The following is a 24,149-nucleotide window of genomic DNA, read 5'->3' as shown; positions in this document are numbered from 1 at the left end:
CGGCCAGCAGGTTGGGCACGGGGCGGGGCTCCGCCCCCTGGCCCCTCCTCGTTGGTCCGCAGCCGCCCAGCCCCGACCCCTCTCCAGAGCCGGAGCGCGATTGGTGGCGGCGCTTGTCGCTCGGAGGGGGCCGGGCCGCGTTGCTTCGCTCTTCTGGTCGCAGCCACAGCCGCGGTTCTCCTGAGCAGCGAGCAGCGCGGGCTGGTGGCATCTCCTAGGCAGTCCTGGAGATGGGAAGCAGCGCGGCCCGGCCCTGGCAGTGACAAAGTTTCCCAGCCCTGCAGGTCTCGTCACGCCACTGCGGGCCACCCGTGACTGCCTAGGGAAAGGCTCCGGGATTTTGAATTTGGGGGAAAAAACCCCAAACAAAAAACCAAACCCACCCCGTTTCCTTTGTGGAGCTCTTTTTCAGGGTGGCCAGCGGCGGGAGCTGCAAACTTGAGCGCCGCGGCTCACACCGCCAGGGGACCCGCCTTTGGAGAGACTTAGGTGCTGGCGCACCCAGAGGCCCCAGACGTGCCAAGGGGTTTAAGCGCGGGGGAGTTAGGGGTGCACAGCGAGGAGGGGCCCCGGGAGCTCTATATGGAGGAGGGACCCCAGAATGGTGTGTACCAGGAAGACCAAAACTTTGGTGTCCACTTGCGTGATCCTGAGCGGCATGACCAACATCATATGCCTGCTGTACGTGGGCTGGGTCACCAACTACATTGCCAGCGTGTATGTGCGGGGGCAGGAGCCAGCGCCCGACAAGAAACTGGAGGAAGATAAAGGGGACACCCTGAAAATTATCGAGCGGCTGGACCACTTGGAGAATGTCATCAAACAGCATATCCAAGGTACAGGCTCCCTGAGAAACTTGAGTCAGGCGCGAGGGCCGGGAGTGCTGAGTGCTCTGCTTGTGGGATGCACTGGTGCCAATGCGTAGGAGACCAGCGACTGCAGGGAGGGCTTTGGGTTGGCAGCTACATGGTTGTAGGGATTGCAAGGACTGGTGTCCTGGATATACTGTGTCTGACGCCCTGCTAGTCTTCCGCGGATACACGTGTGTACGCATATGTACAGGTGTGTGTGTGTGTGTGTGTGTGTGTGTGTGTGTGTGTGTGTGTGTGTCTTGCTGTCAATATGGGGAGGCGATGTGCACGTGTCCAAACGTGCGTATGATTCCAGGGTGTTTCTTTTCGAGATCGCAGGATCACACACTAGTCCGGGAGTGTTTCTGACTGGGGATATCTGTGCATCCAAGAGAGAAAGCAAGGGCAAAAGAGCTCATTTGCCCGCTTGTAAGGGACAAGAGAGATGCCTGGTATGACTCTAACTGTGGGTTTTAAGGAGTAGCAAGCTTCAGGACAAACGTGGAGTAGAAAATTATATCGCCCCAGTATTAACTCCAGCCTCAGTCAATCTCAGTAGGACCCGGACTGTAGGAGGCATCTTAAGTAAAAATCATCCCCACCTAGAGCACACCTGCCTATCCAGTACCCTTCCCTAGGAGCACGTGTCAACCCCAAGAAGCTCAGTCCACTGTGGTGGTGCCTCTGTTTAGGATGGAGAGAACCCACTCTGGGCTGCGGCTTCCCTTCTTCCAAGCCTTCCGGGTCCTAACAAGGCCAATCTGCAGGGCAGCTACCCTCCCAGGCCCCGGAAGAGGGGACAAACCCAAAGAAGCTGGGTGTGAAATCCAAGGCTGCAGCGGTTGGTTGTCTCCAGACTGGGTCTAAAGAGACGGGGAGATAGAGGAGTCTCCTGATGTGATCCAGTCAGTATGAGTGTCAGACGGAGGTGATAGGTCTCAGGGCTCCTGGAGCAATCACGGGTGCTCACTGGGGCTAGCAAGCTGGATTCTCCCTGGCCTCTCCAGCTATCCCCTGCTTTCCTAGACAGAGCGCTTCTTACCCATACTGCCCAGCTAGTTTACCTGTAAACCGGGCCAGAGCATCTGAGCTACAGGCTGCCTGCTCTGTTTACTCAGAACTACTTTCCAAACTGGTGAGCCTCCCACGTGGCCAGAGAGGCTCGTTCCCTGGGGAGGCTCCGCCGAGTTCATATGAGGGCAGAAAAGTGTCACAGACAAAAACAAGCACTTGACTTTGAGGGCCTCTAGATGAGGGACCATTGACAGCTCTTAATTCAGACTCACCTCTGCCCCATCCCTGCACTGAGTCCGACAGACCAAACTGTGCCATAGTGCCTGTCGCTGCAGTTCCTACTTGGTTTCTATCCCTCAGGTCAGACTCAACATTAGTCATCAATGGAAACACAACCTTGATATGGTCTGGGAGATGGACTCAAGGCTGTGCCTTGCTTGGATATTTCCAATTTGCACACAGATTTTGAGAGATTTTTCAGTCATGTATCTGCTGTCTATGTGTTCAAAATGATTCTCCTGTTCTATCTAGTTGAGAAAGGAGCAAGCAAGGGACTGCTTCGGGGATCATTTTGAGGATTTCACGAACCCAGGAGCTCAGCACTGAGCAGGCCTCTTTCATGTTCGATGTGGACCAAGTCACACGACTTACAAGGCTCCACACGAAAGCCATGGTGGAAGTTGAAAAAAAAAAAACACTTGTAATTTTTCTACCAGGAAAACCTTAGAACTTCTGAATGCTGATCTGATAAATTGGAGGAGATAGTTCTAAAAAAAGGAAGAGAGAGAGAGAGAGAGAGAGAGAGAGAGAGAGAGAGAGAGAGAGGCAGAGAGAGAGAGAGAGAGAGAGAGAGAGAGAGAGAGAGAGAGAGAGAGAGAAGCCTCCTCAGACTTTGTTAGTCTAGTTGTACTTTGGGCAGTAGAAAATTAGTGAATTGTGAGGACAGGGCCAAAGCCACTACCCCTGGAGGGTGAGGCAGTGCCTTGGGAAAGTCACGCATGAAGCAGACAGATGGCAGAGGTTGGCTGGTTCCTTGTGCTGTAGTAGTGTGTCTGTGATGACAACTCCCCTCAGGGCTACAGAACAGCCCCTGCCCTTGGGTTTAGGGCTTAAATATAAGAGACTTGTAAAGTCTGTGGGATCAGGCCCCGCCCTTGAGGATGTGGGATGTTTCCTCAGATCTACTGTATAGTCTCTTGCATCAGGAGACCCTTTGGAATAATGCATGTTACACAGTGGAGTTGAGGATGGTAGGGCTGGTAGGAATAGCCAAGAACTGTTTGGCACCTCTTAAGCGCTGTGTCCTAGTCTCAGAGCTTTGACTTCCCATTAGTGCCTTGTGAGGGTGGTGGTTTTAACTCCATTTTACAGATGTGGACACAGATTTGGAGAAGTCCCTTGACCCACTGGTAGAACAGAGCTTCAGGGTCTCTGGTCTGGTTTGCTATGAGACAAGATCTTACTGTAGCCATGTAGGGTTGGCTTTGAACTTGAGACCCTCCCATCTCAGCTGGCATCACAGATGGGTGCTACCACATCCGGGTTCTTTTTAGTGTTTAATTTGGCTGTTAGTTCTGTAGGCTAGGAGGGTGTCAGTCTGTGTTCTTAAGTGTACAATACACTGTCTGCTAAGAGGACCAGAGGATCCCAGGGAAAGAGTGCTGTACTGGTATTGGCTGACAGCTGTAGGATTGGCTGTATCTTAGTGAAAGGCATCTGAGGATCTTGGAGGGTTGGTGGGGTCAGTAGTGTTGCCACATGGAGATGCTTTCCACTGAGATACTAGGGCCCATCTGGCTTTTGTTTGGTTTCCTGAGGAAGGCAGAGGTCACATTCCCTTAGGCAATGTTGGATGTTGGTTTTTGGCAGGTGGAAGAGAGGCAGTGTGGAAGGATGAGCGACTGCCCTGCACTGATGCCCAGCACCCTAGTTAGCCATGAATATGAGCTTTGCCAGTTTCCAAAGGACAAGCTTAGCTTTGGAGCGTCGCACAGGCACTCCTTCTCTTTGGAAGGAGAGCTGTCCAGGAAGCTGCAAATGTCACCGGGTGTTCAGCAGGATGTTCTGAGGACTTGCAATTAGAAAAGGCTTTGGAGTGGTACCCCAGAGATCTGTTCTAGTCATGACTGAAAAGTTGATTTTCCTCTTGGGGACCACAGTGATATTTCATTTTAATTTGTTTTCTGATTGAATGATTTAATTAGATGGTGTGCGTATGTGAGTCTCTTGGGAATGTAAATTGTATTTTTTGAACATTATTCTTTTTTCTTTTAAAATCAAGTAGATGTTAAATGACAGGGCGGTTAACTTCAGACTTTAAGTATCCTCATGGGTGGAAACACCAAGTAGTTCCTAGTACATCTCCAGCTCAGGACCTTACAGCTTGTCTGAGATGGTCAGGTGGAGGAATGGGCTGTTAGAGGAAGTCCTATGCATGAGAAAACTTGGAAAGAGAAGTTTCTCTTTCTCCTTCTTTTCCTTTTTGTCCTTTTCTTTCAGAGACAGTATCTCATATAGTCCAGGCTAGCCCCAGACACACTACCTAGCAAAGAGGACCTTGGATTTCATCTCCTCAGTGCTGGGATTACAGGTGTGTGCAACCATACCCAGTTTATGTGGTACTGGGGATAAACCCAGGGCTTGTCCGTGCTAGGCAAGCACTCTAAGATCTGAACCATCCCAGCTCTGGTTTATGTCTGATTTTATATGTCAACTGCAAACAAAAATGGCTTTCTCCTCTGGGGTGGTGGTGGTGATGCATCTTTTTGAATTTATTAAAGGAAGTGCTAATGTTGAAGGGACAATTTAAGCATGCATGAAACTTCCCAGGATCCATTCTATCCTTTTTGTAACTATTTTGTAATCATGAACCTTCCTTTTGGTTTTGCCCACTTGACTCTACACCTAAGGAGACAGCATTGTTAGATCTATACATAAGCACCCTTCAACTTTCTTTCCTTAGCCCCTTTTAATGAAGTGGTTTTTTTTTCTCTTGGGTTTTCTACATAGTTTATTCTTCAACCTTTACCTCTTGACAACCTGCCAGCTGCTCTGTCAGGAGCTGGGTGAAGTTTCTGGGGACCATGGAGAACTGGGACTGTCCTGATCAGATCCATACTTGTTTTCTCAGGACAATAGAATTCCTGTTTTCTGCATGGCTGGAACTGCAAATGAATGACTGAGCCCAACCATCGGAGGGAGAGGGAAGAATATTACACACACAGTAACTGCTTTAACTGTTGCTCAAGTGCATAGCCATTAGTACCTGTTGGTGTTGTCAGTCACTAGATGGGGTGGGTCTGTCACTAGATGTTTCTCTGTCCCCTGTGCATAGACCACTCCCATCCCAGCATCATCTCATCCCGTTAATAAAGTCAGACTTCTCCCATTTTCTGTCAAACCCACCAGGGACTTGGTATTTGGAAGCAACCCCAACGTCGTCACCTGAACTTGTTATGATTTTTTTTGTCTGATTCTTTGGAATGATGTTGCTGATCTATAATTTGACTATGCAAGTGGCTGCCTTATCTCAAGTCTTCCCAAAGCATTGACATGAATTTTTCTAGAGACAACCGCTCTCTTCTTTTTTAGCAGTCAGCCTTCATGGAGTTCCATAGCATGTAACTAATCAAGCAGTTAGAGCAACAAGTCCCAGTGGTATAACCATGCTTGGGAGCAGAGCCAGCACACAGGGAAAAAAAACCCTGCAACTCCATAGTTAATGGGAGGTGCACCCTACTGGAGAGGAGCCCACACAGAGACAAGATCATCCTGGGAATGTTTCCCAGGGGAAATGAGAAGCATGCAGATTTACAGAGTGGAGGGAAATGAAGAAACTTCCCTCAAATACTTTAAATGACTGCATAGTATTCCATTACCACTTTCCATTTGACTTTCCCCCAATGGTGCACTGTGGGACAGTGGATACACTAGGGGCAAAATAAAAAAAAATGTCTGCTTCATCTATTTTCTGCTTTGAATTATTCTCAGAGATATAGTTGCAGAAGTAAGATTACTAGTGACTCAAGAGTCTGAACATTTTTATGAAATATTATTTTTCAAAAGGAGAGCCTTTTCACCCAGCCACTGACAATGCGGTATTGTGCTGGGGGTCATGGAGAGCTGGCATTTGGTGTTATCATTCTGCATTTTCTGGGCAAATGGAATTACTGTCAAGACAGTTGAGTCTTTTGATTTGTATTCCCGTGCTTAGGGTAGAACTTAATACCCTCCCTGTGAGTGTTTTTATTTTGTGAGTCATTTTTCTCATGGTGTCTTTTGGTGATTTGTGTATTTTACATATTTTTATAGATATCTGAATAAATTAATAGAGATAAGCATGGTGCTTATATTATACATGTTATATACATATTTATTTTTAGTTTTATTTTGATGTATGTGTTGTGCGTGCGTGCGTGCGTGTGTGTGTGTGTGTGTGTGTGTGTGTGTGTGTGTGTGTGTGTGCATGCTCGCCTGTATATGTGAGCTGAAGCTGAATGTTGACATAAGGAGTCTTCTTTAATTGCTCACTACATGTTTTGAGACAGGGTCTCTCACTGATCCTAGAGTTGACTGTTTTATTGAGATGGGATGGCCAGTGAGCCTCCAGCACTAGGGTATATGTGGGAATATATATCTCCACCATGTCCAGCCTTTATGTGATACTGCAATGTGAACTCAGGTCCCTATTTTACCCTCTAATGTTTGATTTAAATCATTAAATAGATCCCATAGGTCAGAGGCTTTCCAACTGTGTCTCCAGGAGTTCCAAACCTTCAGAAGGTTTAATTTAGGGCCTTAGTAATAGTAGCAACTCAAGTGCATTGCCAGCTCCCAAGTACCCCTAATACCCCCAATATTCACAGTATACACCAATACTCCCAAACTTCCAATACCCCCAGTACCCCCCAATGCCCTCAGAGTCCCTCAATACCACCAATACTCCAATACCCCTAGTTCCCTCCTCCCAACATTTCCACAACATGTTCTCTTTCCAGTTTGTATATTAGTGTTTGGTAAATTATTTTAGTTCTAAAGAGGTTTCACTTCTTAAAGAGAAGGTCAGACGGCTGCATGTCTGTGAGGGATGATGGTAGCCTGAAGCATTCAAGAGAATAAGTCCACTGTACTGCCTATCTGCCCTTCTGAATGCCACACTGAGGTAATTCCACCATGTGACTAATTTCTAAATCCACTATCTAGAGTCAGCCGTGGGAGGTTGGGTCATTGTACTTTGTGCTCTCGTGCTTTTCAGGCAAATCATGTGCAGATTTGTGTGTGTCGGATCCCCAGTATTGTATTGCTGACAGGGTTCCAGAGAGCCAGGAGATGCCCTATGGGCGAATGCCTGTCTGCCCCCCGTAGCTTTCAGGTGTCCCCCTCTCCCCCTTAGCTGGCAGGGTTTGTTACCAGGAGAGCATGATGTCTGCCCAGTGGTAAGAGGGAAAGGTGTCATAAAGCAGCGACGCTTTACTCTTTGGAATGAGCTCTGGTTTGAGAATTCTGTCAATAGCAGACACCAGAGCCTTGAAGGTCTCAACAGCAGGACTTGGGGTTGAGCCTTACTGCTTTGTTAATTGTCCTGGATCACATCTTATGGATCAGAAGGACCTTGCCAAAGCAGACAGCTATGACCAAGGACTTTCCTCTTTAGCCAGAAGTGTATCTAGGCTGCAAAATAAATGAATTCCACATTCTTTCTTGCTCACTTGACATAAATTGCTATTTGCCCTTGATAAGCAGCTGGTGGTGAATCTTAAGGAGAATTTAGAATCAAAAGCGAGCCATGGTCCAGCTTGTGAGGGCTTTGAAGGTCATCGACAGCCACAGAAGTTAGCCTAAACTTTCTAGATATGTTTGTAAGATTCAAAGCCACACACACAGGTTCTAGGAGCACCTCTGTTGCTATTCTGTAGGATTCGGTCCTCACTTGGTTGGGAAGCTGGAGGTGCTGTTGTGCGGCTGTAGGCCTGAGGGTCTCTTTGGGTTTCTTGCCCATTTTCTGAGCTTCTTTTTGTCCAAAAGGACAGATCTGCTTTCCTCTGGACAAGCACACAGAACGGATATCATTTGAATGCTTTGGGGAGATATCTTTACTGATATCTCTACTGGGGGACAGTTGGAGCCAGAAAGTAGCCAGGTGGGCTGCAGGGAGAGGTAGGGGTGTGCATGAAGCTAGAGGGCCAGGTTCCCACGCTTGCCTTTGTCTGTGGGCATGCACGTGCTGTGGTGTGCACGTGGAGGTCAGAGAACAGCTTACAGGAATTTGCTCTCTCCTTCCACTATGTGGAGCGTGGAGATTGAACTCAGGTCATCAGATTTTTCAGCAAGTGCCTTTATCCATTGAACCATCTTGATGGCCTTAAATACCTATAAATGTCAGAGACACTGACAGACAGAACCAGAAGCAGAACACTGGGGCTGCAGGTGGCTGGCATGTTCCATGAATGGCAGGCCTTCTTTCTATGCTAATCTTCAATTTGGCAGGGACTTGATTCTTCCAAAGCATATACAATGGTTGTCTTCTCAGACCTCACCTTGCCTTTGGGTCATATGCAGCTCCCTCTTGCCCTGCAAGGCTGCACAGAGGGATTCTCCACATTCTTATCTCCTTGCACGCATGCCTTCACATGCAGAGTGCTTACCCCAGGGCAGGGCCAGGGTTAGGCATGTTCTCACGGTGCATTCATGGTCATCCCACCCTTTTCTTTCCCACTCAGTGAGGCACATTAGTATGCCGAGGAGTGTGTTAACCTTGAAATCTCTTTAATTTGTGGAGTTAAAGTTAATCATTCCTAAGCTTTGCTACTTAAGTTATTGTTAATAGCAAATTGCCTCACAACTGTTCCCAAGTCAGGTATGTTGCAGCAGTGACTGAGAGCAGCAACTGTTCTGGAACCTTCTCTGTGGGTCCGTACACTCTTGATGGACTCTGCTGAGTGCAGCCAACTGAAACTTTAGGTGGAAGAAGTCCTGGCCACGTGAATGTTGATGTTTGTGTGGCTTTTCTGGCTACACAGTTGTGGCTAAAGATGTGGTAGCAGGAGTGTGCGATGGGATCCCTTTCATTTCCTAATGCTCAGTTTCACTTTGGTGAGTTTGGTTTTGGAAGACGAAGTTGTCCTTCATGGTGTAAGTGAATAAACAAAATTACCTAATTTTAGTGAGATATCGAGAGCACTGCTGTATAAGCCACAGCTGACATGACACGGAGGCCAGAAGGCAAAGTTAACTGAGCCACATTTTATTACCACTGTCCCTCAAAAGCTTCCAAAATGATGATGTAGGGAAGGCCCAAAGAACACAAGGACAATAGAAAACAATACCCACAGAGGTTGATACCAGCCCTTGCATGAATGCTCCCATTCTACCAGTGGCTCGCCCAGACAAGGCATGTGGAGGGCTGTACTTTAAGCATCATGTGTGCTTGCTTGGGTTTCAACACTTGAATTGTCAAAAATCTCTGTCCTCAGGAGAGCTCCAGTTAAAAGCCATTGAGACTCCAGAGGCAGGGAAAGGTATTTCAGAGACCTTGGCCAAAGCAGGGCTTGAAAATTGGGGCATCGCACCTGGGAGGGTGGAAGAACAGGGCAAAGACTATTTGGGCCAATGAGTTGGAGTGAGGAAGCTAAAGAGAGACTTTTGTGCTTGTGAATATATGCATACATGTACATTCCTCTGTGCTTGTGTGTGTGTGTGTGTGTGTGTGTGTGTGTGCGCGCACGCACACACATGTGCTTGCATGTGGAGGAGGCCAGAGGACAATCTCAGATGTCATTGCTCAGGTGCTGCATATCTTCCATTTTAAGACAAAGTCTCTCGCTGGCCTGGAGCTTTTCTCTGCCTCCCCACACAGGGATTGCAGGTATGCACCACCATGTCTCTCACTTCTACACAGGTTCTAGGGACTGAACCCCAGCCTGTGGTTTCATAGTAGGCTTTTGCTAACTGCAGCAAAATTTGAAGTGACAAATGAGAAACTTTGATTTATTTTAATGGCAACAAGCGTCTACAAAATTGAAGACTGCCTGGGAAGAGAATGCTGGGTCAGAGCCTGGGTAGGCACTGTCCATGTATACCACTTTATCACTTAAAAGTCTTTTTCAATTGACTTTTTCAATTCTGGGTGAGGGGATTTTTGTTCCTTTAGTCTCAACAAAAACTGGTGAGATGTAAATTTAGAGGTGAGAAAGAGTCTCTGATTTGGGAAGGCATTAGAGTATCTCCCAGATCTTGGTGCCAGTGTGATGGGTTGGAAGGTTAGCCATTAAAGAGGTGGAGTCTACTGGAAGCTGACTCACCCATTGAAGCCACCCCTATTGGAAGAGAGTTGTGTAATTCTCTCAGAACCTCACATATTTACAAATATGAGCAAGCCTCTCTTCCTTTCTGCCTCACTGCAGGTCTGTTCTCTCCCACCAGCAAGTGCCCCTGCTATGATGCTTTTGGCTATTTTGTGTGGTAATTGAAAGCCCCCAGAGGCTAAACCTATGAGACCTGACTTTGGTTTTTCAGAACCAACATTTTTTTTCTTAAACATTATCCAGCTTCAGGTAGTTTGTGACAGCAATTGGAAATGGCTCAATAGAGATGATTTGTCCAAGGTCACAGAGATGATGAGTGGTAGAAGCAAGAATGGTGGCTGTCTCTAAGATTTATGGTTTTTACAGAATAAGAGGGACATTTCAAAGACAGAGGAAGATGAGTTAGCAGAGACCATGAGGGTAAGTTCAGAGGTCTTGGGTCAAGAGAGATGAACAAGATCTGGCAGACAAGTGGCTTTGTTTATCCTTGTGTCAAATCCTGAGATGGGTAGGGTGGGGTAGAGGGAGAGACTTTACAACTGTGAGTATAGAGTCCCTTATCTGTGGGGCCCCCAGGGAATTTGTCCTTGTAGAAGAAGCAATGTCCCATTGTCAGCTAGAGCCACCCAAGCTCTACCTGTGAGTTTCTGCCACCTATGGTGTGCCAGGCATGGCGAGTGTCTGTGTGTTGACACAATCCTGTTTTGTGGATGGATGGCCACAGTGAAGTGTTCTCAACACCAGGGCAAAATCAGTCTTTGTGATGATCCCTGAACCCCATCTCTTAAATGCTGACCTTTCTGAAATTTATAGGAAGATGGTGAGGGTCCCAAAAGCCTGCACCCAATCTTCTCTGCCCACACAGCCTGCCTCTCTCTCCTTTGTTTTTCTTTTTGTGCCTTGGTACTCTGTTTTGGCTGTCTTTGTCACTCAGGATTTGGAAAGGGAGAGACAGTTGTGGTAAAGGAAAGCCCTAATAAAGTGGTTTGGGCACAGAACCCCAGCAGCTGTTTATTTGATCCACAGTAGGAGCCTGTGTTAATAACCGTGCGAGTTAGGACCTGGAGAATTAACACAAGCAAAAGCCTCACTGTGGGCCCGCAGATGTGACCCCACTTCTTTATTGAACTGATCTCCTCTGTTTGCTTGGTGACATTTTCTGTTATCCACACGAAGATCCCTTTTGATCTTCGGTTACAGATTCATTCAGCTGGTCTGTGGCTGGCATTCCAAGGCAGAAGAGCTGTCTGGTGTCTCTTCATTGCATCTCGGATGCTCGGTGTTTATGTGGTTTCTACTTGAAGGATTTGGGCTGAGGGGTCAGGCTTCGTCTAACTAACCACTGCATTTCTCTGATTGCTGAACAGGGAGCCAGGAAGGGGAGGAGGGGCAGGCAGCTGGCTGCTTCAGACTTGCCTGCCTCTTTTTGGGCTCTGAGGAGTGTCCATCAACATTCAGGTGTCTTCAGTGTCCAAGTTACGATATGATAACTGTCATTATCATAATGATAAGCTGGTCTTCCAGTTTGACTTTCTTTAGTTTCTAGAGGACGGTGTGGAAAGGTTGGGGACAGCTTAGGTAGCAACGTGCTTCCCTTGCAAGCACGAGCACAGGGGCTCAATCTCCAGAGTCCATGTGAAAAGCTGGGTGTGGTGTGTGCCTGCTGTGCCAGGGCTGGGTGGAGACAGTTGGGTTCCTGGGCTCACAGGTCAGTCAGTGTAGCCTGCTTGGCGAGTTCCAGGCCAGTGAGAGACCCCGTTTCATGAAGAAAGAGGAGGGTAGGCAGCACCTGAGGAATGATAACCAAGGTTGACCACTAATCTACATGAATGTGCGTGCATAGGAGCACGAGCATGTGCGTGCGCGCGCGCACGCACACACACACACACACACACACACACACACACACACACACACACACACACACACACGGAGGAGTAGTCACAGGAGTCAGAACTTCCAACTGTATGGCTGGGCTAGACCCTTATCCTAATAGAACCCAGGGAGTCAGATTGAATGAGAAACGCAATGGAAAGTAGGTAAGAGTCAGAATGGATCCAGTGGAGAGTGACAATAAAACCCGGTCTGGAGAATCGCAGGAAAGAAGGGACCGGAGGGTCTTATGAGCATCTATTATGCATCAGATGAAAACTGCCTGTTACCGTGTCTGAATCTCTAAGGAAACCTCTGTGTGTGTGTGTGTGTGTGTGTGTGTGTGTGTGTGTGTGTGTGTGTGTAAATTGCACCATTTTACAGTTAGGAAAGTCAAGGCTCAACGGCCATACTTAACTTGTCCAAGGACAATTAACAAAATGAAAACCCCTGATTCCATTAAGTCCCTCAGCAAGAGGTCAAGGTCTCTCTTTCTATCTCTTCTAAGGATGCTGATTAAGAAAGAAGAGGATTGTGGCTTTCTATGGACTAAAGGGCTGCACAAGACTTAGAAGGGGAAGGGAGTCCTTGTGACTGTTGAGGCTCTGAGCTGGGACACTGAATGACCTTTCCAGAGCACAGCTAGTCCTCTTAAGTAACCAGGAGTCCTCCAGACTCAGCTGTCTGGGAGTGGGGAGGCTCTGGGGGTGCCTATTTTCCTTTCTTGAGAGAGGACTAAGTCTAGACAGTGTCCTGCACTCATTCAAACAATGACTTCACTTTGGGCTCCTTTAGATTTAGGGATTGGAGTCAGGAAAGAAGCCATTGGAAAGTATTGATGGTCACAAAGAGGCTACGAGACATGGCAGGGCCTACCAGGAAGATTCCAGTTAATGGAGGACTAGAATGTTCAGAGTCATATGCCATGTAGAGCAGGCATGGGAGACTGGCTTCAAGGCCACCATCTTTATTGGGGTTTGGGAATGGAAACGGATGAACAGCCACAGTTAGGTGGGAGAAATCACAGGTACATGCCAAGGGCCTATTCTTCCACATTTGACTGTAAGACTAATAAGGTCCTGACATGCACCCCAGCCTTCTTCAGCTAACATGCCAAGATTCTTGTCTTTCTTATTCAGCAGCGTTTATTAAGCACCTGGGAAATGCTGAGGACACGTCATCTGGAGTGAAGGCCCAAATATGAAGCTATTGCCATTAATCATGGTGGCTAATAGCTCTCTTCTAAGCCTGTTCTTGGAGAAGGTGGGATGTGAGCCATGCCCATGTGCGTGGAGTCAGGGAGCAATGTGAAGGTCCCATGGCAGGGATGTGCCTGGTACGTGTGCACAGCAGTGGGGTGGCCGGAATGGCTATAGTAGGGTGATGATACGAGAAGGGTAGGGCATGAAGACAGACTGGCAGCTTCAAAGACCTTGGGGGAAGGAATGTCCTAGCTGAACTAGGAGCCACCAGAGGGACTAAGTGAAGGAGCACATTTGTGAAGGTGTCAATCTGCACTGTTCTCTGGCAGATTCCTGATGAACTATGCCAGTTGTGGGGAGTGGGTTGTCAGAGTCTGGTTCTTTTTTTAAAAGAGCACATTATCAAGTAGAGAAGGCAAAACAAGACTCCTTACAGTTAACTCTCATAAGGAGTATTTAAAGAGGAATATTCTAGAAGAACTAGTCATCAGCCTAGGTTTCACAGGGGAATTGAGATGTGAAGAACAAGGAGAGGTATGAGGAGTAGAGTGGGCCATGCACAGAGAGGGGAGGGAGCTCAGTAACTCAAACCAACACTCACCTTGAAGAAGGAGACCCAGTCCCTCAGCAAGGTGGAAGAGAACAGCTCAAGCAGTCCTGAAAATCCACCATGCCTCTGATGGGTCGGTTGATCTCATAAGTCTCTTCATTCCTTATGCCTCAGTTTCCCCAGCTGCATGGATGAAGGTGATTCCTTTGCCACTGCAGGGCTGCTGTACTGATCAACAGGTGTAGGAAAGCACCTGGCCCTGCCCACCATGGGTTGGCACAGGGGAGGTACGCTCTGTATTCCATTTCTCTACATCCCTCTTCTCCCTCTTCCCTTTGTGTGTGTGTGAAGGGGGAGAGAGGGTGAGGGGAGGGAAGGATAGGGAGAGAGAGAGAGAGACAGAGAAGGGGGAAGAAAGAGGAATATGTGAACATATTCACTCTGTGTGTGTGTGTGTGCTTGCGCATGTACCTGTGTGTGTGTGTGCTTGCGCATGTACCTGTGTGTGTGTGTGTGTGTGTGTGTGTGTGTGTGTGTGTGCGCGCGCGCGCGCTTGTGCATGAGGGGGCCAGTGGTCAGTGTCTAGTGTCTTGCTCAATCGCATGCCATCTTCCCTGTTTTCAGACAGTGTCTCACTAAACATGGTGCTCACAGATCTAGCTGGGATGGCTGGCCAGTGATCTCCTTGGATCTGCAGACATTTGCTGTCAGGTCAGGTCTGGCTTTGTACCTGGGTGCAGAGTGTCTGAGCTCAGGGTCTCATATTTGTGTGGCAAATACTTTACAAGTGGAGTCATCCCCCCAGCATTTCTTCCCTTCCTTTTCATGGGTTTTTCTCCCTGGAGTTTTGCACAGGAAATATGAATGTGTTTCCTGGCTTGAAACCTAGGATGTGGGATTTCAGCTCCATTCTGGTGCAATTCATTAGGGTTATCCTAGGTCCATCAAGTCTGAGATGGTCATGCTAACATTCAAGGAAAACAAAATAACGCCAGAGACATTGTGTTGGGACAGATGGGCAGAGAGTGTGCTCAGGGGTATCGGGTGCCACTCACCACTGCCAGCCAGCAAGCTGCCATTAAGCGTGCACGTGCCTTTGTCTGTTAAAAGCCACTGGGCATTGCAGCGGGTGGTGATCGATGTTGGCGATGCTCTGGGCTGCTGAGACCTTGGCTGGGGGGAGAGTTATGCTGCCTGTCTGGTGTGGCTCCTTCCTCTCTGCCTTGGTAGGGGCTGCATGCCTTCCTTTTCATCTCGACCTCCAAACTGTCAAGGAGTGACATCAGCCCATCTTCCTGCCAGGGCGGGTTTGATTTAACTCAAAGTGATGTGGCTTATAATTTCCACAGCAACCAGGAAGGTGTGATTTAAGACAATTGCCAGGAAGATTCGATTTAATCCTTTCTTTCCTCTCCCTCTACAAAATGTGCATTTTGTTGTAGGATATAATTTTAATATACATCCTTTACAATCCGAAGCCGCATGTAGTCGTCACACTGGGAAAGTGCACTCTGTGTTTTTCTTTAAAGCACTTATCCATTTAAAGTCCTAGAGACATTATGCAGGGGGATGGTCTTGCTTCCTTATCAGAGAGAATTGTGGTGAAACTGCTTAGATAGAAACCGTTTCTTTATTGATTGATATTGGTTACTGATTGACAGGTTCTTCGTTAAATAAAGAAGATAGTTGACTTAGCAGACTGATAAAAATAACTATACTTACCTAAAACTAGATAATTGTGAATTCTGGATTCTATTGATGCCAGTAAAATAGGCCCCAGTCCTTTTGAGTTCCTCCAGACAAGGCCCATAGTCCACCTGGTTTGAAGATTGGAGCAGAAGCATCTTACTGTTGGACTGTGGGCCTTGGTGTGGAGATGTGGCATCTGAGGCATCTTCCAGTCCTTTCCGTTTTGCTTGTGCATTAGCAAGGAAGCAGGAGGTGCCTTCCTCCTCTTCATGTCCTTATTCTAGCTCAGTCCAGAAGGTTCTGGTCTGAAGGATCTTTGGGGAGACGCAGAGCATGCTAACACTTGAAGAAACACCGGGATCCACAATATCTCAGGACATTGGCTGAGAGTTTGGACGCCCAACACCATTTGGTGATCGTTTTGAGACTTCCACTTGACCCTGGAGGCTTGGGATGAGAATCTGACCCTCTTGCATTCAGGTCTAGGTGGTTCTCTGCACAGCCAGGTACTTCTGTCTGCCTCATGTGACACTTCTGCCAGGGAAGGTCACTTCTTTCTAGTATGTTCTCAGGTTAAGCCACATACCCCTAAGAGACAAAGTAGGCAGAATTTTCAGTCTTCTTTTGATGGGGTTCTTTCTCCCTGGCTGGTCTGGGGTCCTTTGAGCTTAGACTTTACCTGGAATCCCCATCAGACTTGAAGATGTCAAACGTTTGACCAGAACATTAAATCAGCTCCAGCAGTATGTGATAGTGCCTGGTTTGATATGATGGAGATAGGGTAGGGTGCAGAGAGTTTATACCCAAGAGAAGGGAAAAGAAGAAAGTTTGTTTACATTTATCAGTGTCCCAGTCAGCACTCTGTTACTATGACAAAATACTTAAGATGGTTGACTTATAAAGAGAAAAGACTATTTTTGTCTCACAGTTCTGGCAATTTCAGAACATGCACAGCTGTCCGTCTGCTTTGCCTGTTGTGAGGCAAAGCATATGGTAGAGCTAAGCCATTCTTTTCTAGGTACCCAGGAGGTGAGAGTGGGAGAGGAAAGGGTAGGGGTTCCAACACCTTGTTTAAGCGCATGCTCTCACAACCCAACTTCCCTTAGGCAAGGTACACTTCCTAGAAGTCTTGCCACCTTCAAATGGCAGACAGGCCTTTCCAGGACATGGATCCTAACAGTAGCAAGCAGGTACAAACTGGATGTTTGACACCATTTAATCCACTTCATAGAACTTAATCCTGAAAGGAAGCCTGGGGACATCAGGACAGGCACAGACACTGCGAAAGGATAACTGTGAACTTCTTGCTTTCCCCAGAAGACTCAGGGGTTCTTGAAGATGGAGATCAACCTGTTGTTTTCTGTTTTGTAGGGTTCCACATAGTGCCAGGAACATGGTAGGGGCTCAGGAGATGTTTGTTAAGTGAGCACATGAATAACTAAGCAGGCCCCACCTATAAAAGCTCTCAGGGTGAGGTGGTGTCAGAATTTGCATCTAGATCTCTGCCTCCTTTGGTTCTCACTTTGCTAGGCGGCAGGTTGCCTCCTCAGGGCGAGGCTGTCTCTAGCTGTGTCCACCAGATGGCCAAGGACAGGAAACACATGCCCCTGGGTCTTTGTCACAGCACCTCCAGCTTGTCCTGCTGTTCCCATGGCTTAATCAAAGGGAAGCTGGTGTTCTGCATGTGAATGTGTTCAGAACCGGCTGGCTTTCCCACTTCCCTTGCACTGAGCTCCATGCTGAGCCCCTCCAGAAATCAGTTGGTGAGAAGGCTGCAGCCTGCAGGGGACCCTGGATGTCTTCATTTTAATAAAGCTGTCACTCTTGGTCACCTTCAAACCAAAGCAATCTAGTAGTACAGAGGGGAGGGGACAGAGCTGGAAGATGCAGCTGAGCAAGGCTTAGGCCTTCATAGGCGCACAGGGTGGATTGTCAGAGACCTGAGAGCAGGACAGTCAACAGGATGGGAATAACAGCTCAGCTTCAAGGAAAAATGAAGGAAGTGCTGTGTGAAGTGGGGGAAGGAGGCCTTGGACTTTCCTCTGCAGCGACTTTGTCTCCTCTCCTCTCCTCTCCTCTCCTCTCCTCTCCTCTCCTCTCCTCTCCTCTCCTCTCCTCTCCTCTCCTCTCCTCTCCTCCCCTCCCCTCCCCTCCCCTCCCCTCTCCTCTCCTCTCCTCTCCTCCCCTCCCCTCCCCTCTCCTCTCCTGACTTCCCCTCCCCCTTTCCCTCCCCTCTCTTCCTGCTACCTCCCTCCCTCCCCTCTCCCCACCCCCCTCTCTCTCTGAGACAGGACCTCATGTATCCCAGGCTGGCCTTGTCTCACTGTGTAGCTGAAGTTGAACTCCTGATCCTCTTGCCTCCACCTCCTAAGCGCTGATCATTGGAGTGTACCACTACATCAGTTTATGCAGTGCTGGGACGAAACTCGGGACTTTGTGCATGCTAGGCAAGCACTCCACCAACTGAGCCATGTCCCCTGGTCTGGCTTTCCTCTGAAGTGGGCATTTCATGGCTGCCTGTACACAGTGAGGCTTGTAAGGATCTTAGGTTTGCACATCTAGAAGTTTCCACTGTGTGGTGGTAGTGGTGACAGTTAGGCCTTGCTAGTTTTGGTAGTTGTTGTTGAGATGCAGTGGGCTGGTTTGAGTGAGAGCTATGCTCCGTAGATCCATGTCTTTGAACGCTTGCTCTCCAGTTGGTGGTGCTGTTTGAGAGAGGTTGTGGAATTTAGGGGCCTTGCTGTTGGGAGTAGGCTTTGAGGGTTTACAACCTCACATCCGTTCTTCTCTTTGCTTCCTGAGTGTGGTTGAGGTGTGACCACTCGGCTACCTGACCCCACTACCAGGTCATGCCTTCCCTACAAGGATTCATTCTCTGCCTCCTGGAATGGAAGACCAAACAAACTCTTTCTCCTCTAACTTGCTTTTGGTCATGGTATTTTGCCTTAACCACTGAAAAAGTACCAAATACACAGGGTGTTCTGTACTTTAAGCTGGCCTCAAATCTCTTCTTAGCCAAGGATAGCCTTGAATTCTTGATCTGCTGTCTTCATCTCCAAAGTTCGGTCAAAACATACAGATGCCACCACACCCAGCCCAATCCAGGCCCTTGATCTTGTGCCCCTGGAGAGAGGAGTGAGGATGGAAGGTTAACTGCAAAGTCATTTGGGGTGTTCTGGGCTCTGGGAACATTTGTGACGGAACTGGCCCTGAAGGGTCACTGCTGAGTTCATCTAGCCTTCCTGCCTGTCTATCTGCTGCCTGGGAAAATCACCCACTAATGGGGGTGATCTGTAGGCACTTTCCAGTGGCAGACACCTTCCTGGACACAGGAGGAGGGACATGGCAGACCACTCTGGGCTCTTTTCTTCACTCCACCCTGTAGGGCAGAACAGCCTGCTAGCAACAGACAACTTCTTTTTTTTTTCTTTTTCTTTTCCTATTATTCCCTGATATTTCCAATTTGAAAAGAGTCATTTAAACAGCAGGGTGGAAGAGGGCACAGTAGACATCGGGGAGAAATTGAAAATGTCATTTAAAAACGCCCATTCCATTCTTCGTCACCGCAGCAGACAGATGGCTGGCTCACCTCTGCCTGCAGCCAGGAGCTGGTCGCTGGTGGGTCAGCTGAGGAGAGCAGTGATTTTATTTTCCTTTTCATTTCAAACAGATTGTATAGCCCTCAGGGTGAGGGTGGTGGTGGACTGAAGCTAAAGGCTGAGGGGACTAATTATGACTCCCTACATGGCTGAGCTGGTTAATACAGAACTGTCACTAGGCCGAGCTTTCCCTGGGGCAGAAAAGCTGCCCAAATTCCTTCTCTCTCCTGCTTTGCCTTAGGTGTTGAGGTCTGTGAGGGCTTTGTCAGTTAGAGAAAAACAGCATGAAAAAAATCCAGGAAGTTCTTCATGATTCTAAAATGGTGCTCTGGGTTCTGGTGGTTAATATGGCTACCCCATGGGCAACAGCTATCCTCATCCAGCTCCAGCCTGGTACTGCAGAGGCCAGCAGGGCTCGGGAGCCACACATGTGCTCCATCCAGGGTTGGGCTGATAGCGGGTGTGATGAGCAGACATTGCAAGGGCATCTGGGACTGGAAGCAGATTGCTGCAATGAAGGGTCAGGAGTTGTCACGTGGATTGTAAGCCTACATTGTTTCAGTGAGGCCGAGAGTGCACGGTGGGGTGACGTGTCACCAGAGATGCGCCTCATGCATGGGATGAAGGATGAGGCAGATATAAGATATGCCTTGAATGGATTTAGAGGGCTGGAGATGCCTCACCTGGGTCCCACACCCACATGACTGTTTTCAAAAATGCTTTTAAGTCCACATCCAAGAGCTGATGCCCTTGGCGGGCATTTGCACTCATACACAGACCCCTCCTCATATACATACATACATCATTAAAAATAAAAATAAACTTTAAATAGATTTGTATCTTAAGCCAGTACCAGAACAGTGTCTTAGTCTATTCAGGGCACTATGACAACACAACGTCTTAAACTGATTGGCTTATAAGTAACTAAAAGTATTTCTCTCAGTTCTGAAGATGGGAAGTTGAAAAAAAAACAAGGCACTGGCAGCCTATGTGCCTGCTGAGGCCTGAGTTCTTGTTCACAGAGGGCATCATCTCATCCTGCACAGCAGACAGGTACACCCAGTCTCTTTGATCTCTTACTTATGAGTGTTTCCCTAGTGACCCAGTCACCTCCCAAAGCCCCACCCTCCAACACTGTCACCTGTGGGTCTGGAGCATACAGGTTGGACTGCAGCAAGTGAGACAGTTCAATCTACAGGGACAAACTGGCAGCGGTCTGCAAGAACCAACTCCAGGGCTCCTGTCCTGTGGCCCAGGGTCCATGCTGCCCCTGGCCATATGTCTCAGACAATCCAATAAAATCCATGCATCTTTTAAAGAACAGAGCAAAGATTTTAAATACTGGTGGAAATGTTCAGAAATACAGCCTTTGTGACAGCAGGAAGGTCATGAATATTCAGCTTACACAGAGCTCAAGCGGTTAGGCAGCTGTGTGTTTTGAGGTAGGGGGTGTCACCTGCTGGCTGAAGGGATCGGGCTGTGTATCATTTTGAAACCAGATTTCCCTGGAGACATCAGAGAAATTATAGGAAGATGTGGAGAGTACCATCCCATAGGCAGCTCTGCTTGTTTCCTTGAACTGTGAACTTTGCTATATCATTCTACTCTTGGCTACAGTCAAATACCAAAGTTAGTCTCATATTCTCTTTCCCTCTCCCTGTGTGTGGGGGGGGAGGGGTTGAAGGGGGGCTACGTACATATTTACATATTCCTGCATGTGTGTGTGGAGACTAGATGTTATCTCAGGCGTCATTCCTAGGGCACCATTCACTGTGTGTTTTAGGCAGTAGCTGTGTACCCAACTGCACATACTCTTTACTTGAAAAGTTCCTGACTTTGCAGATAGATAGATAGATAGATAGATAGATAGATAGATAGATAGATAGATAGATAGCTCTCTAGGTTTTGGTTATAGAAGCAGAGACTTCCTCAGTTGGAGTGAAGTGCTCTTTTCTTTTCCGTCTTGAAAGGTTGATGCAACTTGCAGATATGGCAAGACTGAATCTTGATTGTGGGGAAGTGCTATTTTTAGAACTCGGTCTCTCTGTGTTGAATTCTCATGAGAATCAATTGATTGATCTTAGAGAATCACCAAATATAAATTGAGATGCTAATGGTAAGATGCCCCTTAGCACTGTTTCCTTTCAAAGGAGACCCCATATGGGCCAGGGACCCTCCACTTCTGAAGGACGCTCTATTGGCCAGAACCTCTGTGATTTCTCAGGGGAGGCATATTTAGTAGCTTCAGTGGATTCTCCCAAGTTACAGGGGTTAAGCCAGTTTTAAACATTCTCACACACCATCTCCATACATCATTAATCCTCGTATTTCTACTGTTCATAGTCCATACTGACTTACATGTCTGAAAGCTGCACAAAGTCCTTGCTGGCCCAAATGCCCTTTTTAATTCAGTAAAATATGGTCGTGATGAATCAAGCAGAATGTGGGTAAACATAGCTGACTGTTCTTCAGTACAACAACAACTTCTTTTTCCTCTTCCTCCTCTTCCTTTTCATCCTCCTCTTCTTCCTCCTGCTCCTCCTCTCTCCTCCTCCCTTCACCTCCTCCCTCCTCTGCCATTTCCTACTCCTTTTTACTCTTCTTCTTTTGTGGACGAATCACCTGGGGTCAGGAGAACCATTCTGGATTGGCAGTGAGGAGCACTTTGCCTCCTCCCCCTGGGAAGCAGGACAACCAGTTGGACTTATTAAAATCAGGCCACATTAAAGATCTTTGGAGGCTGTCCTAAGGGAGGGCATGCAGGATTACTCACTCAGTGAAAACACCAGGAGTTTGTGACTTTTGAGCTGTTCTGTCTCCTTTCCCCTTCTGTGGCACAAATGGAGTGTTCTACTGATCTAAGCAGGCCTGGACAAGCACCATGGGGCTACCTTGAAACCCAGTTTCTACCTCAGGGCTAAATTTCTTCCCAGGTGAGGGAGGCAATTGGTATTCTCACAACCCTCAGGTCTGAAGCAAGGCTGAAAGGCTTATGCTATGGCGCCTTCTGCCACCTTCATGGTGGAAGTGCTGCCCTGGACTGAAAATCCTGGCTTTGGTTGTTGCCATATCAGCTGAGTGGTAGGATGGAAATTCCAAGATAGATACAGTCCAGGAAGATGAGTGACCACCATCTCTACCCAGCACTCTCCTCATAAGCAGATGATTCTAGGGAAGGGGACTGTGATGTTCGCAGCTGACTCCAGGGCAGCTGTGCTGGGACTCTGTGATCTAGAGGCACGCTGTAGGACCGCAGAGCTCGGATCTCTGCTTTCTGAGTGCAGATGAGGTATGACCAGCCACCTAATACTCTTGCACTGCCTTCCCTGCAATGACAGTTATAAAGGCTGCCCTTATTTGAAATGGAGTGCAGAGCAGTTCAAGCCAGCTCCGTAAGAGCAGGGGAAACAGATTGGTTAGCTCAGGAGATGCTCTAAGCAAGCCTCAGAGGTAACCCTGTGCAAAAACAAACAAAACAAAACAAAACACCCAGATGTAATCCGACTAGACTCTGGAGCACTGCGTGTCTAATGGCAGTGTGGAAACTGACACAGTAATCAATAGTGCTTAGTGGAGGTGCACAGTGAGAGTGGTCAGGTCACCCCGAGATGTGACAGGAAAATGAGCCAAAGGGATTCATGTCAGAAGACCCTGTAGCGACATATGGCTGAGGATGTGATGTCACAGACTGCACACATGAGAAGGAACTTCCTTGAACACCATCCAGAACACCAAACAAGTGAACTGACAAACTAGTGTTTGGTGGGATAGGAGAAGTAAGAGTTATTGCTGCCCAGGGTAACTAAGGTACATCATCTAAAACACCTGGGTTCCAGCGGCAACCTGAATTGTCAAGACACAGGAAACTGTGGCATATAAAACAAAAGCAGATAGAAATGGCCTTAGAAGATACCTGACATTGGACTTAACCAATGAATAATGCTAATGGTTTTGTGCTGTTAGTTTGCACAAAGAACTTTAAAAAAAGAAAGAGTTTTAACTATGTCTTATCGACAAATGATATCACATAGGAAAGAGATGAAAATTCTGAGCTTGAAAGGCACAAAAAGAGTAAGAGAAATGAAGACGTCACTGGAGGCACTTAAAAATATATTTAAGTTGGCAGGAGGCAGTGCCAGAAAACTTGATGATAGATCAATAGAGATTCAGAATCTGAAGGGAGAAAATAGTGGAGGAAAACGAGCCGGGCATTGGGGAAACGGGAGGCACTAAGATACGCCAAAGCTGCACTGGGTAAAACAGAGTGAGAAATGCAGGAAAGGCATTTGAAAAATAACAGCTGATAACTTTCTGTGTTCAATGAAACATGTTAATCTCCACATGCAAGAGGGCAAAAGTTCTGGCCACTAAAGCCTAGCATCATGAACTTGATTCTTGGGAGCCCTGGTAGAAGATAAGAGTCTACTCCCTAAAGTCGTTCTCTGACCTGTGGGGTCTCTCTGTCTCTCTGTCTCTGTCTGTCTCTGTCCCTCTTTCTCTCTCTGTCTCTCTGACTCTTTCTCTGTCTCTGTCTGTCTCTGTCTCTCTGACTCTTTCTCTGTCTGTCTCTGTCTCTCTCTGTCTCTCTTTGCCTTTGTCTCTCTCTTTTTCTCTGTCTCTGTGTGTGTGTCTCTCTCTCACACACACACAGACACACCATCTACATGTTATAATAAATAAATTTCTAATTAAAAAGTTTATACGTCCCCAAATAAACCATGAAAGAAAACCATGAAGACCATATCCAGATATGGTATGATCAAAATAGTCAAAATATTGAAAGCCAAAACAAAAGAACCTTGAAGGTGTTTAGTAAAGGCAACATCACAAGTGGATAAAGACACAGGTGACATATTACTTCTCTGAAACAGTGGCAGCCAGAGACAGTGGGAGATCTCCTTGAAAGTGAGGGGAAACAACAGAAGAGCAAGCAAGCAAACAGAAACAAAAATAGCCAAAACCTCCCAGTCAGCCAGCTAGAAATCCACACAGCTACAGCAAATGCTAGAGAAAAGATAGCGTCTTTAACAAATGGTGCCAGGAAACCTGGAAGAAGAATGCCAACAAAT

At 47.5% G+C, this 24,149-nt stretch overlaps 1 protein-coding gene across 1 annotated transcript in view; it reads left to right on the top strand.

Moving 5' to 3' along the window:
• Positions 1 to 191: 191 nt before the first annotated feature.
• Galnt18 (polypeptide N-acetylgalactosaminyltransferase 18) overlaps positions 192 to 24,149 on the top strand; it is a 310,938-nt gene continuing 286,980 nt past the window's right edge. The window contains 1 exon segment of the mRNA NM_001079884.1: positions 192 to 836. Within this exon segment, the coding sequence (NP_001073353.1) occupies positions 602 to 836 (235 nt within the window). The 5' untranslated portion in view covers positions 192 to 601.

The sequence above is a fragment of the Rattus norvegicus genome, chromosome 1, assembly GCF_021556685.1.
Source record: "Rattus norvegicus strain SHRSP/BbbUtx chromosome 1, alternate assembly SHRSP_T2T, whole genome shotgun sequence".
NCBI lineage: Eukaryota > Metazoa > Chordata > Mammalia > Rodentia > Muridae > Rattus > Rattus norvegicus.
This window is presented reverse-complemented; position numbering and strand designations above follow the sequence as displayed.